This window comes from Mustela nivalis, assembly GCF_964662115.1.
Source record: "Mustela nivalis genome assembly, chromosome: 11".
NCBI lineage: Eukaryota > Metazoa > Chordata > Mammalia > Carnivora > Mustelidae > Mustela > Mustela nivalis.
The window spans coordinates 78928329-78945574 of record NC_139030.1 but is presented as its reverse complement, the minus strand read 5'-3'; the positions used below and the strand labels follow the sequence as shown (position 1 = coordinate 78945574).

The window sequence follows — 17246 nt, the reverse complement described above, 5'->3', positions numbered from 1 at the left end:
AATAGCAAATTCCTGACTGCCTACTAAGCATCCGGTTGCCAAACTGATGGTGGTCAACCCCCTCAGGAGACCTCTCAATTCAGAATCTTTCTGAAGATGAGGCAATGGTTACCGCGGCTTCCTTGTAACTACCCTGCGCGCACACTGCCGGTGGTTCCAAAGTCCTCCGTTGCTAGTTCGAGCTCCTCCCACTGCCCCCCCCATCCTTCGAAACCACGTGCTGCCAAGGTGTGGGCCTGCAGTGAGTGGCAGGGTTTGGTGGGAGCAGGCCCAGCCTACGTTGCAGATCCCTGTGCTGCCTCTGGAGAAAGGGGTATACAAGAGATGAGACCTGCCACCCTGAACAGCCCATAAGACAGAGAGGGTGGGACAGCGCTGCCTCCTCGTACCCTGGCTTTGTGCCTCGAGAGGCTCAGTAGTCCTTAAAGAATTGTGTTCAGTTGGTCATTTTTATCAGACCTTGTATAGACAGCTCTTCCTTTCCCTTCTCGTGGGATATTGCAATCCTTACCCGGTTTTTGGTTTTGGGGTTGGGTTTGGGTGTGGGTGTTTGCCCCACTCTTGCACGTTAGAGCCACAGAGTATCTACCTAGAGGACCTTAACATCTGTCAGTTTGTTCCTCTCCTTGATACTTGAAATACCTCTTCCTCAGCTCTACCAGATACCACAACCAGAAGGATCTACTGCTCTTGTTGGCTGTTGGTCATTCCACAGCCTTTTGGAATCGCTGTGGGAGAATGTCTTTTCTCTCTAGATTGTAAACTTGAGGCAGGGACCATGACCGTTTCTGTGTATCTCCTCACTATACCTCAAACAATGCTCTGTCTGGAATGTCGGAACCAATAAATGCCTGTGGACTGAAACAGAGAGAAGCTCATTGGTACCATCGCCAGTGGCATATACAAAGATAGGTGTGTTGCTAAACCACTGTTGTGGTTTTTTGGTGTTTTCTTGAATCACATCAGGGAAGGAATAACTTGAAGGAAAGATTTGCCCGTAGAAAGAATTTCAGACTTTTGTATCCCTGAGGACTCCGTGTGTATACCACCAAATCCAGTCAGTATGCTTTGTAGGAATACTTTTGATGTGTCCATACAAACATGGTTTTTTGTTTTTTGTTTGTTTGTTTGTTTTTTGTTTCTTGTTTTTTGTTTTTTCCTTCTGTTACATTTAAGGGCAGAGAGTGATCTTGACATCTTGTTCAGATGACAGAAATGAACTGGCAGATTTGAATGTATGATTTATGCTTTAATCAATGAAAACTGGAACATGGCTGGTAGAAATTAAATTGGATAGTGATATATATTGGTGCTTGGGAAGAGAATGGGATGATCAAAAGCGGTAGTATTGTGTGGCTTTAAGAGGCTTTTGGAATCTGGGGCACTCACAAGCAGAACCTGAGAAACAGAGCCCTGCCGTATAGCTCCCTATAAACCCAGCCGATGCGATGCGGGTCCCTTTTCTAAGCGTTGGAATAAGCCGCTCACCCGCTGGCCGGGCTTCCTGCCAGGAAGTGGTGAAGTGGCTGCTCTCCTTTTATTCCTTCCTGAATACCCAGTGTCGTGTCTGGAGGGAGGTGCTACAAGCAAGAACAAATCAAAGGAAAGTCTGGGACTTCATAGATTCTTGGTATTTATTTGAGGCCCTTAAAAGTTACTGTCTGATTTTAACCTTGAGATGTGTTCTCTTTGTAAGATCCCTCCATCAGTAATTTAAAAATATCCTGCACATCCTTAGTAGTAGCAGATGATCCTTAAAACAACTGAACAAGTTCTTGAGGATCTCATTAAAGAATAGCACGAGGGCCAAATTTCCAGCGGCTTGGGAGTGTGAGCTCCGGGCCGGCGCGTCCAGCATCACCTAGAACTTGCTGGAAATTCGGACTCCTGCCTCTACACCATAGGAATCATAACCTGCATTTTAACAGGTCCCACATGTGCATGAATGGATAAAGAAGATGTGGTATCTGTTTACAATGGGATATTATCCAGTCATGAGAAAGAAGGAAATCCTGCCATTTGTGACAACATGGATGGACCTTGAGGACATTATGCTAAGTGAAGTAAGACGGACGAAGACAAATACTGTATGATCTCCTCTATGTGTGGAATATTTTTTTAAAAATACTATTTTATTTGGGACGCCTGGGTGGCTCAGTTGGTTAAGCAGCTGCCTTCGGCTCAGGTCATGATCCCAGCGTCCTGGGATCAAGTCCCACATCGGGCTCTTTGCTCCGCAGGGAGCCTGCTTCTCCCTCTGACTCTGCCTTCCCCTCTGTCTGCCTATGCTCGCTCTCGCTCACTCTCTCTCTGACAAATAAATAAATAAAATCTTTAAAAAAAAATACTATTTATTTATTTGTCAGAGAGAAAGAGAGAGAGCACAAGCAGGGGGAGCAGAAGGCAGAGGGAGAAGCAGGCTTCCTAGGGAGCCCAATGCGGGATTCAATCCCAGGACCCTGGGATCATGATCTGAACCAAAGGTAGATGTTTAACCAACTGAGCCACCTGTGGCTGAGCCATCTCCACACTGAGGTAGTTTCTAGTCACCAAAATCCTTCTCAAATTTCAGTGCGCACAAATGCATTTGGGGATGACCATCGGGGGCGTCTGGGTGGCTCAGTGGGTTAACCATCAGACTCTGGTTTCGGCTCAGGTGGTGATCTCGGGGTCCTGGGATCCAGCCTCTGTCAGGCTCCGTGCTCAGTGTGGAGTCACTTGTCCCTCTCCCTTTGCCCTCCTCCCCGACTCCCCCTCTCTCAAATAAATAAAACTGTTAATTTAAAAAAAAAAAAAAAGATCATCCGTTATCTGGTAGGATTGTGAGAAGCATCCTGTCAGAGAACCAGGCCACCCCTGTTTTCATTTGGGATCCCGAAGCTGGGAGGGTTGAGGTGAGGGATCCGGGATCAGCAGGCAATGTCTGGCAGCACCATCTGCCATTCCGGTCTCAAGGAGCAGCAAAGAGCGGGCTTGATCTCAGCAGAAGGAAGTTTGAAGGGAAGAACTTACTTGCAGCCACACACCGCTCCCCTCTTTCACACAAGGTGGCAATCACAAGTCCTTGTGAGCGGCAGCTGTGGGGGTCAGAACTAGAATGGCTTGAGACACCATAGATGTGCAAGGTGCTGGTGACTCCTTATGGTGACAGCAGCATCGACAGTGGGTCCGACCTGCCCACGTGGTCACGGAGGATCCCCATGTATTGTGTGTACTGTAAAGCAGATGGGCTACTTGGCAACCAAAGCTTTTTATTCATTTTCAATGTTCTTCCTTTTTCCAAAGAGATGAAAATGATGACTGGTTGAGAATTGCAGTGTTAGCTGATAAAGAACCCTAGGTATTTATCATTGAGGATGCAAGCCCAGATAGTGCATGACAGGAAGTGCCTTGCTGGCAAACAGGAGAATGAAAATAGCTAAGCTGGCTGGTGCCACAGTGACCCAGCCTCCAGGGAAAGACCTCCAGATACTCCTTTATCCAACTCAGAAAGGTTCTCCTGAATGGCTGACCTGGAATAGACATCAAGGGGCTCTGGAGGCCTGGCTGGTTTTCAGAGGACCCGAGATACAGCAGGCCTTTTGGATACCCCCCAGATCACTTTGTCCTCAGAGGTTCCCCACCTTCCTCCCCGCCAAGGGCAGTTGAAGACCATCTCCACACTGAGCTGGGCAGGCTGTGGGAGGATGTGTGACCTGGGACTTTGCAGTGAGAGCAACAGTTCACAGTGACATCTGCATGAGACCCTTTACTAGCAAACCTACAAATGCGAAAGCTTCTGGGAGGTGATGGTTTAATGGAAAAGAGCACAATCTTTAGTGACAGACCAGGGTTCACGTTCCACTGGGTGCTGACTGTGGAACCTACTTATTCTCCCTAAATTTGAGTCTTCTTGTCTATAAAATAGAGTTGGGAGGTTGAGGAGGAGCACGTACAACAGGGTTAATATAGTTCTTGTCATTTAGTAGGTGCCCAAGAAATGCTAAATACTTTTCTTTCTCTATCAGGTGAGAGGTTGGACCAAATACTCCGACTTAGAAAGAGGAACTCTATGAAAAGTTATTGACTACCAATGCCTAACACCTAACTTCTAGTTAATATAGTTATCAGTGATAGCACCCGGCATTTTTTTCTCTTTGTAGTTGTATCCCTAACTTTTAATCCTCAGGACAAACCTATGAAGCAGATGGTCTAACTCTCCTTCAACTAATGGGACAACTGAGGTCCGCACGGGTCCACAGGGCCCCCCACCTAGTTCCAGTTGCCCATGGAACTCAACAGGGGCTGATGTTGACCCTTTGGCCTGAGACCTGATTATCCTATTACTGTGTGCTGGCCAGCACTTCCCAGAGCCTCAGAATTCTATCTTCTCCTCAAAAGGGGCACTTTCTACACTCTGCCCATCTTCTTTTCCCCTATAGTCTACACCTTGACCATCTAACCCATTCTCCCCTCTAAGCCAGCTCCTAAATGGGCCACAGTAGGAGTGAGGTACATCAGAAAGTAAGCTTACTTCGGCTTGAAAGAAAATAAATGCACCAGATAAAACACAGTTGTTTTTGGAGGTCATCACAGAATTTTATATATGTAATGAACAATATTATAACTTGGAATACAACAAAGATTGAAATGACAATCACAGACCAGGTATCTTGCAAATGTTACATGGCTGAAAATCTTTATATTTTACAACCATGGGATAGAGAAAGAGATGCAATTTATTGGACACGTCTCACATTTTTTCCTATGAATCATTAAATATTTAAGCACCATAAAATTCAAGCATTTCACATGGATGTGGCAGCCAGCCTCGGTGGTTTAAAATGCATTATGCAGAGTCTCCGGCAGATAATAACTGTGACAATTGCAGAGTACTGATTTTTAATGTCAATTGTTTTGTTCCCTGCAGAACTTCCTGATAATGTCCCTGTAGGAAATTGTGATTCTGTGTGTGTGTGGAGAGGGGGGGTGGTTACAGTAACTTTGAGAACTGAAATAAAATAACATCCCTAAAGACATAAAAATTGACCAGGTATAAATAATTCTAATCAGTTATTTATATGCCCTGGAAGAACCCTAATATAATTCTACTATGGAAAAAAAAAAAAAAGAAATGTTTTCTCATGTTAGATTGTTTTAAATAGAAGATGTGACCAGAGTATATGCACAACGACTGCTATGTGTTAGACATATAATCTAACTGAGTTTTCGATGGAAGAGTAGGTATTAGGTCCCATTTTATAAATGAGGAAATTGGGGTTTAGAGAGGAGGTGTAACTCACCCCGGGTGGTACAGTGGGGCAGTGATAGAGCCGGCTTCAAACCAGCTCCAGAATCCACGTTTTCTCACTGTTCCTGAAGTCGTAACAAATAAAAGTAAAACTTATCAGATTTGTTGGATGAGCTGATAGAAACAAATCTAAGGTGATTTCCTGGATCGCATAGAGCTGGCTTCCTTTATTATAATCTACAAGAGGCTCAGAATCAAATCTGGTAAAATCCAGTTTTGGACTTTTTGTTGACTATTTTTCTAAGCACCGAAAACTTGTATACAAACTTTGTCGATGGGATCTTGACTGGGAAGATCTCACATGATGGGAGAGTACAGGTTATGGCCTGAGTTAAGTCTTGTCCCATTTCAATGAAGAGCCTTCTCTCAACCAAACCTCAGGGATCTTATCATTTCTGAAATTTCAGTGGAAAAGCAAGCTGAATTTCAGGGGGTAATGAATGCAGCTTATTAATGGGCTTTCTGACCGTCACTGCAAAGAGGAGACCGTGGGTGTGTAGATCTGTGGGTGCATTCATGTACTTTGAAACAAGAAATGACTTATACTTGTTACCATTTTGTCCGCGAGAACCCTACATGCACAGATCTAACTCCTAATGATGCTTACTGAAATTAAGTATGAAATTAAGTATCTAACTCCTAATGATACTTAATGATAATTCACTGAAAGCAGAATTATCAATAATGGGCTCAGCTCTGTGTAGGCTCTGGGCATACAGTTGAGTGAAGCTTCGCCCTGCCCTCAAGAGGCTTGCATTGGAGCACGTGCCTGGAGGAAGTACGAGGACACCTTACAGGAGCGAGGCGGGAGCACGGGAGAGCGGCCAGGCCCATCTGTTGTCCTGGGAGTGGAGGAAGGGAGTCCGAGTCTCCCGGGGGGAAATTCACACCCACTCTCTGCTCCAGCTCCTTCAGTCTGTAAAGAAGCAGTTGTGTCCCCGGTAAAGGTCCTGGAACTGGGACATCACTGGGAGAAAGAGCAGGAGCCGGGTCACAGAGCTGGGAACATGTCTCTGGGATGCGTGCACAGGTGAGCTGCGTGCAGCCTGTCACCCCATGGGAAGTCACTTGGACTGTACAGCCACAGGAGTCATCGAGCAATTTTTAAGGCAAAGGAAAAAAAAAATCAGGTTTGCATCTTGGAGAGATGAATGGGATTTGACAAGTAGAGGCATCAGCTGGGAGCTGTTTACCATCAAGAATACGGGGGAAAGAAAAATGCTGCAAGGAGACACTGTAAGGCCAGAGGGGAAGGCAGCCATCCACCGGAAGTGGCCTCTTAAGTTTTGGTCTGGGAGATACGGGAGGACAAGGAATGAGCGACCCACCACTGGCAGCATGGAGGCCTGGGTACCAGGACACCTGCATGGACATGCATGGGCTCCACTGACTGAGCATGAGAACCCAGGAGGAAACATCCTGTCCTCCCCGGGGGACCCAGAGCAGTCCCCACTGGACAGTCTAGATGCTTTCCAACCAGCAAGGTGGGGGAGAGGCTTCCTAGGAAGGAATGGTGACAAGGATCCTCACCAGTCATGGATTAGCCAGCATAAAGGTTTGTTCATCTTTCACAGAAAAAGGACATTTCAAAGTACTGATATTTAAGGTGGTGAAGAAAACAGAGTCTTCTAATCTGAGGAGTTATCTGTCCCACTGTTTTCCCTTTAAGGCAACAATTATGCAACATTTAGAGAGGGGATCTTGCAATGCCAGTATTTTGAACAGTCTCAAACACAATCCCAGGCTCACCGTGGAGTAAATTGCACACTTAATTCAGCCTGTGTTTTAAGATGTATTTGGCAAGCTTACTAAGATAATATTCTAATACGGGTAAAATACTTCACCACACAAAGCACGTCTCCAATGTCCTATTTCTCACCCTTATCTCTTCCCAGACCAAATTCATGAATGAACAAGATGAAATTTTAGAAGGCTTGACGTTTGGTAAAATGTAATAAAACTTGGGAAATGGAAAATTGTAATTATAAACGAGGTTGAAATCAGCTTAAATTTCAGGTGCTCAGAAATACTTAACATGTCGTAGCATGATTAAAAACAATCAATAAATGGGTCAAATGAACCATGAAATACTCTGCTTTCATCTTAAAATGTACATTTTTTTTCCTTTTTACTGGAAAGTTTTAAAATAAATTGCCATCCTGGGAGTAGCCCATAGCAAGACTCATTTGAAATATGTTCTACATATAAGAGCTCGTTGCTAATCAATGTTTGGCAAGGAAAACATCTCTTATAAACAAAATTTTAATTGAGTTTTTCTCCTCTCAATTATTTTTAAGTGCATTGAAACTAAGCACAGAAATGAGTATCGCTTGCTCATGAGAAATCTCTTTATTTTTCTTCTAAAATGACATGTTTTTAAATGAGGAAGGCAGGTTTCCTCTAATTTATTTCCAACAAGCTTTCTGATTTTTTGGATTAGATTGCTGAATCCCTACTAGAATAGGAAATGTATCCTTTCCTATTCAGAAAACTACTCATACTAAATTGATATATCTTCTGAACTTTTATAGAAAATATTAATTCCAAATGTCAAATGGCTGCCTTGGTAGAATACTGACAAAAAATAGAAGAATGTTTTTAAAATTGGAAAAACGGGATGTTTCTGTAAAAACCAGTAACAGGCACATAAAATTCAAATTGCAGGTTTTGGGGGGTTTTTAGTTTTGCTTTTTTTCTAAAATAGCACCATATCTTCCTGGCCGGGTCACCATGACTTACATGAATCTTCTTACCTAAGTTTAATTAAGCTGGCCCTTAATTTTCTCCCAAGTGCATAATGATAGCTCTGTCACTTCCCCGTATGAAATGCCATTATGTTTTGGAGGAAAAGCGTCCTTGGCGGGCTGCAAGGCAGCTCTGCAGGGCTCCTGGGGAGGGGAGCAGGATGCTTTGTGTGAGCTGGTGTGTCTGAGCGAAGCCCCATGTGGCTTCAGTCCCATTAGCACGCACACACCAAAGACTCACTGGACCCCGACTGGGCAAATGCCGTCTGTTTGGAAGTTCACGGCAATGGGGAGTCCATTTTTGTGAATCACTGCCTTAATATTCATTAATAGCTCTTAGGCTCTTAATCCCTTATTGAATATATTTTTTTCCATAAATGCTACTTTTCAAAAGAGTTGCCAAAGTAGGCATTTCCATTCTCTGAAAAATGCAGAAGAGAACACGTTTTATGTTCATCTGTGATGTGTTTATGCTAATGCAGCATCTCTGGAATGCAGAGACTGTGGTCCTTCCTGGCATAATGATTCATTCTGCTTTGAAATGAACTGTTACCGCTCTCTGTGTGGATTTTTTTTCCTTTTCTCTCTTTCTTTTTCTTTTTTCTTTTCTTTTTTTTTTTTTTTTTAGCATCTCCTTGGGTCACGGTTTTACAATTATTTAAAGTGCATGGGAAAACAGATTACAGAGGAAATCATTTTGAGAGGTTGGAAATCTCCACTTTCTAGTTTCATTTGTTGGCCTATTTATTTTTTTCTCCTATAAAATCCGTCCAGAAGCCCACCCTATTATAGAGTAATTGACGTCAATTGTTTGAGATGCTATAACCAATGAGCGAAGTTTTCAGTAATGTAATTTGTAATCTGGCCTTTATCATCTCTTTGCCTTCCTGTGAATTAGCATCGTTTTAAATAAAGCCAGCTCTTCCATCATCCTCAAAAACATAAGAATATCTGGGTTTCATCTAAATTGGTAGGTGCAAATAAATCCGTAAGAGGAACATTTGCTTAATCTCGTCCTGAACAAAGGAAGGGATGAGAGGAAGGTGGGGATAACCTCAGGGAAAGGAAGGGGCCGCTGAAACTGGGGTCTGAAATGAGCACCATGAATGTCTCAGCGCAGCCTGGGCACCCCCAGGGCCCCCAGGCAATTTCCCCAGGTGACATGCTGGCGAGCTGCGGCTTCTCTAGCTGTACTTCATGCACACCTGGCACCTGCTGATCCTCTGGCGCTGGGCCTGGCTCTCCTTTAAGGTGTCCGGCGTCGGTGCAGAGGAAAACTGCAAGTCGGCTCTTACGGTCGTCAGCCAGAAGCTATACTTGTTGGCAAAAAAGTGGCAAGTTCCCTGGCGGCCTTGGCATTCGAGGAACGGCGCGGCTCGGAAATCTTCCAGGCAGCTGCCAGGGGACATGAGGGCCTGCCCTCCTCCCTGGTCCCCAGCCCCCGTGTGCTGCCAGGACAACAAGCCAGAGTGAGGGCTCAGACAACGGGCGGACGACCCCAGACCCAGCCCGCGCCACGCGAAAGGCTCCCAGGAGGGGCGAACTAGGTAGGCTCCGCAGGGGAAGGGAAGCGGGGGCCTGCGACTGTGCACACAACATGAAACCACTTTCTCTGAGGGTTGAAGCAAAGCCAACGTCTACAGCCTCGCAAAATCATAAAACAAACAAACGAAAAACGTCAGTAAGGAAGGTGGTCCTACATCTCACCAGGCTGGGGTTTGGGAATATGTTCACGACCCCTGTCCTAGCGCTGTCTGTCCGTCCCGCGGAGCTCAGGGCATCCCGGGGCGGAAGCAGCGGGCGTGCAGGGGCTCACCATCAGGAACGAGTACCCGATCCACAGGCTCCTCCAGGTCCGCGGGCACGGGGGGATGGACTGGTCCTGGCTGTGCAGCGCCACCACCGGCGCCGGGGCCTCGCACACGGCACAGCGGCTGATGTACGGGCGGATCTCCTCCTCCGACAGCGGGGTCATGGGCAGCGGCGCGGCGCTCGCCAGCCAGTAGGACCGGTCGTTCCTCCGGCCGTAGTGGCACACTTGGTGGATATTGCAGTAGGCGAAGGGCAGCGTGCTGAACACGGGAAGGCAAGACCCTGCCAGCCCTTGGGAAGGAAGGCGAGGCCATGTGGTGGGCGAGGTGCGGGGCCTGCTGTACGCGGGGACCGTCCGCGCAGGTGCCATTCGCGGACGCGCGCTCCGCCGCTCACACAGATGCACCTGCCGAAGCCCATTTCTGTGGCGGGGACGGCAGGCTGCGGCCCTGGCCAATTCTGCCACCTCCCTGGTCCCGGGGCCAGCCCCCATTCACTCATTCTCTCCTCATTCCCGCCCGAACCGAGCAATGCACCCGCTGCTGGAGGGGTGCGGTTAGTCCCGCTGGGTCTCCACAAAGCTCACGCCCTGGTTTGCTTGGGGAGAAGGCTGCGCATTTGGACAGTGAACACACAGCATGGCCACCCGTAGGAGTGAGAAGGAAGGAGCACCGGGACTCCAGAGGGGATGACCGGTAGAATGATCCTATGCTAGGACCTCTGTGTCTCTCCGTCTGGGCTTCGAGGGAGAAGTCAAACCAAGGGTGCAGGTTTTGTCTGTCTTGTAAGGAGCTCAGATTTTATCCCGCAGCTCTGCAGAGCTTTGTGGGGAGGCTCTGGCTAGACCAGGGTGGGGGAAGACAGATGGATGGAACAGAGGCCAGGCACGGAGGAGACTGGCAGCAGAAAGGTGGCGAGAAGAGAATGGAGCCAAGATACTGAACATGAACTTCCTCCCCCAGCCCAATGCACCCCCGGCCCTCAAATGGGAAGGGCCATGGCTAAGCCCACCGAGAATGACCATAAGTAGCCGCCACCCTAGGCCTGTACTCCTGGACCACCCTTGATGACAGCAGGGATCCTAGCCCAGGGAGGGCAGTGACAAGGTCCCCCCCCATCAGTGCCCCCTGCTGTTGTGTCCTGCACCCACCACCCAGCCACCGTGATCTGGGAAATACCGTGTTCGCCAGCACCTGGGAACTTAAACTCCTCACTGGAAACCAGTCCCTGCAGCTTACAGATCTACTACTGAAAACAGACAAGTGGGACGCCTGAGTGGCTCAGGTGGTTAAGCGTCTGACTCTTGCTTTCAGCTCAGGTCAGGGTCTTGGGGTCCTGGGATGGACCCCATGTCAGGCTCCTGGCTCGGCAGGGAGCCTGCTTGAGTTTCTCTCCCTTGGCCCCTCACCTTAGTCCTGTGTGCTCCTGCACATGCAAGCACAAATAAATAAATAAAAATTTAAAAAAAAAAGAAAGAAAGAAAATAAGCAGCACTAAGCAATAACTCCCCAAATCACTTTGTGTGATTTAGAAAACCAGCTGGAGCAGGGCGGGGAGCGGCCGCCGGCCCCTGCCGTCTGGTCTAACCCCCCCCCCCCCCCCCGGCTGCCGGGGACACACCCTTTGACATGTAAACACAGGGACTGACCGTGTCCTGATTAAATAATGTACATTTGGAGGTGACAACTACACTTTAAATATCTATAAGAGTTAAATTCAACCTGCTGAGGAAGGATCATTTTTTAGAAATGAGTAAGTCACCAGATGGTAACTATTGTAGCCAGAATGCACATCTCCCACGGGGTCACTCGTGGGAATGCCCTGGGAATAAGTGTGGTTGTTGCAAATGAAAAAACTCTGCAGGAGAGGAGGGATCGCTGCAGACACTGATGCGTTTGTAAGATTAACCCAAAAGCTGTACTCCGCTTTTTTGGGAGTGACCCCGCGCTCCACACCTACCAAGGTCTTGACTGTGTGCCTTCTCCTGTCCTTCCAGGTATAAGAGGCTGTAGCCCGTCCAGAGCTGGGGCATGCCCACAGGGCAGGCGGGTTCTCTGTCCGTCTGACTGTGGAGAACCAGGAGGAAGCTGCTGAGGTATCCAGGCCCAAACCCTTTGGGCCCAGGGTCCCCAGTGGGCCCAGGAGGGCCTGGAGGAATAAAGAAAAAAAATGAAGGCAGATCAGGGGGTTTGTTTTAACAAACACATGCACCACTTGGACCTTATTTTTGGAGGCAGGGAGGGGGAAGGAAGGCCTAGTTCTGGCATTCTTGCTGGCAGGTGGAAATGAAGAGCTCTCCACAATGCGAGCGGGGTCTGTCTCCCGTGCATCTTCAAGGGGCTGACCCATTGAAGGAGGCCCAAGGCTGCCTCTAACTGCCAAGAGCAAAGGTGAAACAAAAAGCTGTTTATTTTTTTAAAAACTCATTTCTGGAAGACTAGTAGAGTCTCCCCATCTATGCTGTAAACCAGAAGTTACAATGCAGGAGCTTGTGCACTGGACTGGGGTCACTCTCTTGTCTCGTTTGACCTGTCCAGACTGCACCGGAGGGGATCTTGGACTTGGAAAGCGGAGCGTAGGCAGCACGGAGCCCTCCCCTCTACACGCCGCAGTTGGCTGAAGCTGACTTTCAGGCTGCATTTTGTTACAGACGTCCTCAGCCCCCGTCACTCCTTCTCCTCACCCACCTGGAGAGCCTCTGCGGCCCCTCAGGCCACCATATGACCTGGCACGTTATATTTCAAGTGACTATTCTGTCCTGTCTTATCTCTGTCCGCACCCAATGGCTACTCCCTGATATTTTTTCTTAAGCAGGAGCCTTGTATTCTATATAAATGCAGCAGTATGATGAAGCAAACTCAGAAAACAGAGGCCAAGTGACTTGGCCCGTCGTGGAGGGTGAGAACACCTCGCCACCCCATCTTCCTCACGGCCTCTCGGTGGCAATCACACACAACGCCAGGCTTGCCTTGGGAAAGGCAACAGCTAAAAGAGCTCCAAGTAGTGGTTTGGGGAAATACTAAATGGAGGAGAGGACCTTGGCTCATCTTTGCGATGGTCGAGGGTGGCTCAGAAGGTGGGGGAAGTCATCCTGTTCCACGCCTGCGGCTTCTGCCTCCCTAATACTTGGTGAGTCCACATCTAAGGCAAATGCTTCTAATAGGAGCGGTTTGGAAAGCTGCCCGAGAGACCAGGGATCTCGTACACAGTCTCAGATCTACGGTGTCCACGGAAAGAAGAGCTGAAAATTTTTACCTGGTGCTCCAGGGCAGCCGGCTTCTCCCGCGTCCCCTTTGCTTCCAGGAGGCCCAGGGGGTCCTGGGAGGCCATCCTTGCCCTGCCTGCCATCCGGCCCAGACTCTCCTTTGCACCCTGCACGAGAATTCACAATGCCAGGGGTGAGAACAGTAGGACCCCTGCTAGCACTCCGGGCCCGGGGCTCCCCCTTTGGACTACACTGCATTCGCTCATGTCGTCTTCCCAGATACATGGAGCTGGGATTGTACTACCTCCACTTGGTCCTGGGGTCATTAGGTTCTGAGAGGTCAAGGCATTTGCATAAGTGATAAGCCAGTCGTGGGCAGAGCCGGGATTTGGGGCTAGACCAGGGAGATGCTGGAGAGGTCTTCACCTTTCTTCATATTCTCATGTTTATTTTTTTTATATTGAACATATTTTATTTCTATAATTAGATGTTATCCTTAATAATGGTTTTCTTAGAAAGCTGAGCAGAGGAATAAGTAAAATTTAGTAAGATTCGATTGTGAGTTAAGTTCCATTTGGAGGAAGATAAGAGCAGCAATTTTTTAAAATGTTGATTGAGAGTTTACAAGGTGGGAGGTACGACCCTTTATGTGGATTAGCCTATTCGGTCTTCTCAACAGCCCCATGACCAGGCGCTCTCCTGTGCCAGCCTGGGGGGGGGGTGCGGTGGGGGAGACTGAGGCTCAGAAAGGGGGCAGAGTTGAAAGCTAGTGGAGGAACCTCGCCCTGGGGGGTTCCATCAGCAGCCAGCCTGCTTCCTGACACACTGCGGAGCTCAGGTGCGCCCCTAGGCGGACGTAAACTGGGGGCCTGGCAGCAGTCCCACTGTTACTTGAGGGGTTCTTGAAGTGTTTGGTTACTTTTGTCCAGGCATTAATTCATCAGCCACAATCTCCTCTCTTGGGTAGCAGACAAGGTCCTTGCCTGTAGAGGAGTGTATTCCCATTAGCCTGAATTACGGAATTCCCTGAATTACTAACCTTCCCAAGGATTCTGGTTTCTACCTGTTAATCTCTCTCCCTTTCTCTCTCTCTCTCTCTCTGTTCTTTCTCTCTCTCTGCCACGAATTAGACTAAAACCAAACATGAAGTCAGAGAGGGCTCACGTTTCACTCTTGAACTTGTTCTTTAAGTGCGTGGGAAGCCACCTGAGGGTTGAGAGCAGGGGACTGCCATGCTCGGGTGACCATCTGGATGTCCCACTCAGTTTGCTGCCTCACACGGGACCCCATCTTACAACCATTTGAAATGCATGCCCCTCCAAATTTCATCACTTTGAAAATCCTGCTCTACCACTGCCTGCCCGAGAGTGTCCCATACCAACCTGCTTCTTCTGTCCCCACAACCAGCCAGTCTGTTCCCTTACATCCGTGCTGGTAGAGCTGGTGTGGGTATACCCAGTCATTTCACTTTCTACTTCCTTGTGTTTAAACAAATTCTCTTGGATTGTCATGAGTTCCTGGACTGTCGTTATCGTTCAGTAAGTGAGAAGGGAAACCTCCCTCTCCCCCTCTGGGTGAGAAACATCCTCTACTTTCCAGTAACTGGGCAGAAACCTCTTTCCAGCTGGGGCTGCTGTGTGCTGGCTGGCGTACCCCTTGCCACCAGCTTCAAGGACATCAGTTCCTTTGGAAGGAACACAGGGCCCTGATGGTGAGCTCAGAGCATTCTCTTATCTCTCCCACCCACGAGATGATTGCAACATGAGGCCACTGCACTATTCTGCAAAGGACTGCCCGAGTGCCAACAAGCCAGCAAACGGACTGATCATGGAAAAGGCAGCAGGCATCTTCCTGAAATATCAACGTGCAGCAAGATCACTGTCGATCTGGGGAAAGACTTCCCCCGCCAGATGTTGTGATACAGGCTTTGTTCCCTTTGGAGAAATTGTCAGGCAATTTCCAGAGACAGGAAGGAAGGCTTTTGTTATCCGAGTTGTGTGCCTATGGCTTTCCCTATGTGGACTTGTTCTCCATTGGAACTTGTTTTAAGGACTACAGCTACATCTAAAAGCCCTCCAGTGTTTGATGGATTACCTCCTTGGAGAGCGTCACATGTTGACTTGAAGATTAAACACTCTAACAGGATGTGGGAATGTCCATTAGGCAGTAACAGTTCAAACCAATATGGAAACCACCTTTGTGTGCATCCCAGGAAGCCCCAGCCTTTGAGGGCCCCCCGAGGAAGGAAAAGTTGTGGATCAAAGAGACGTGTGAGCAGAAAGACAGGAGGCCTTCCACGGTGGAGGACTCTTACCAGACACAAGATATATTTAGTGTGGCTGCTACCTGCTCACACTGGGCAGGAAGGAGCCAGAACTTGATTACTTTTTTCTGTATAGATCTCGGCTACAGCACCAGGTTACAAAACCAGCTTGGCAATGAAAGAGGTTCAGAAAGGAAGACAAGAAGAAGCCAAAAACGTCGTTTGAGGTGGGGATGGTCCTCTCTAGTGGCGGCTGATGCTTCACAGCTGACCTCGGGGATGGCACAGATGGCCCCCAACACCGAGCCGGAAGAATCACCTTCAGGAGAGGACAGATGACGAGCCCTATGCCCTGCCGATGACCCCAGTCAGTCGGGGTTTGGCCACTCTAGACCCTCAGGATAGACTTGTCATTTTTTAGCTACTGGACAGTGTGGTCGATGTATCCAGGGTTGCCAACAAAAACAGGCAGGACAGGGGTGCCCTGGAATTCCAGGTGCCCAGGAATACACTACAGGCCAAGAGGTGGAGGCCACATCAGAGAAGGGGGAGCCAAAAGGGAACATTGGCGTGGGAGTGGGTACTTGGGAGAAAGATAGAAAGGAGCTCGAGGGAAGCAGCGCGGCATGGGAAGGAAGGGTGGCACCTTCCGGGAAGGGCTGTGCACCTGGTTGTTTTTTGTTGTTGCTATTGTTCTTTTTTTCCACATAAGTCATATTTTGTGGCACAACAGTGGCCTCAGGTATTCCCAGTGCCAGCAGGCAGGGTCAGGGACGTCAATAAGGAGAGGACACAGGGAGCCAGAGAACACCCTTCTGAGGCTACTTGCAACTAGATGAGCCCATCCAGCCCCAGGTCAGGCAGAATGAGAGATGACAGGAGATGGATCACAGCTGGCCCGTGTAGCCTGTCAGCCCCCTTTCAGAAGCTCACAACCTATGGAGAGAGAATCTTGTATGTCCCCCAAGATAACTATTTGGCCATTTGGCTTTTCTTCTCAGTTACTTTCTTTCTTTCTTTTCCAAAGTTTCCATCATGGGTGAGCCCAACCGCCCAGCTGTTCTCAACTGGTACTGGGAGCAGTCGTGGTTCTCAACCCTGGTTATCTGCTAGGGTCACCTGGGGAGTGCTTCCAACACATTGATCCTTGGGCTCTGCCTTCTGCATTTAGTTGGTCTGGGAGGAGGCATCGCTATTGTTTCCAGCCCCTCCAGATGACTTGAGCCCACAGTGAGGACTGAGTCCCTTGGGATGGTGTTGCTCTTAGCTGACTGTTTTAAGGACCCCATTCACATAATATGGTTAGGGTTTCTCCAAGTTGAATATACATACACATATTCTGGGATCTTGCTAAAATGCAGATTCTGACTTGGAAAGTCTGTGCCTGAGTTGCGCTGGTCCACACTTTGTGTAGCAAGGATGCAGCTGACCTGCCCAACTGTGCCCCTGTTATCTCCCTTTTGGAGAATTCTGGTCCCTCAAAGCCCCAACTGTCCTTAAAGGCTATGTTCAAAGGCCAGTTCTTGCCTGGGTCTCAGCTATCTTACAGCCCTCCATACTGAAGTTCACCTCTCCCTGTCTCATTGTCCTCGGGACTTTGCCAGAAACTCCTTGAAAACACAAATTATAATCTCTCGTTATTTAGAATTACTTCTGTTCTACCAGCTCTTTCTGCCGTGAGGTTAGAGGCACTGGGGTGGTGGGGGCGGGGCACATCTTAGTCACCTCTGTATTTCCCACAATGCCTAATACCATACTTTCTAAAGAGTGCAGAGGATCTGGAAGTATTTACTGAAATACATTTGCAGAACCGCATTACCAGCCATATCTTCTACTTGAAAGTGAACTTTTCTGAAGGGGTGTGTGTATGTGTAGGGGGCGGTTGTCCCAGCCCTCAGTTGCAATTATATACACAACAAGGGGGTTGGTTTT

At 48.3% G+C, this 17246-nt stretch overlaps 1 protein-coding gene across 7 annotated transcripts in view; it reads right to left on the bottom strand.

Moving 5' to 3' along the window:
- Window positions 1–4553: 4553 nt before the first annotated feature.
- Window positions 4554–17246, bottom strand: part of COL4A4 (collagen type IV alpha 4 chain) — a 125044-nt gene continuing 112351 nt past the window's right edge. For 4 of the 7 annotated variants that reach the window (XM_082690159.1, XM_082690157.1, XM_082690158.1 and 1 more), the window contains 4 exons: window positions 13102–13218; window positions 11806–11994; window positions 9851–10137; window positions 4554–9482 (listed from right to left, as the gene is read on the bottom strand). In XM_082690159.1, coding sequence (XP_082546285.1) covers window positions 9219–9482; window positions 9851–10137; window positions 11806–11994; window positions 13102–13218 — 857 coding nt within the window. In that variant the 3' untranslated portion in view covers window positions 4554–9218. Of the gene's footprint in view, window positions 9483–9850; window positions 10138–10159; window positions 10253–11805; window positions 11995–12066; window positions 12222–13101; window positions 13219–17246 lie in introns of those variants that run through there. The other 3 variants (XM_082690160.1, XM_082690162.1, XM_082690163.1) reach the window with 3 other exon arrangements.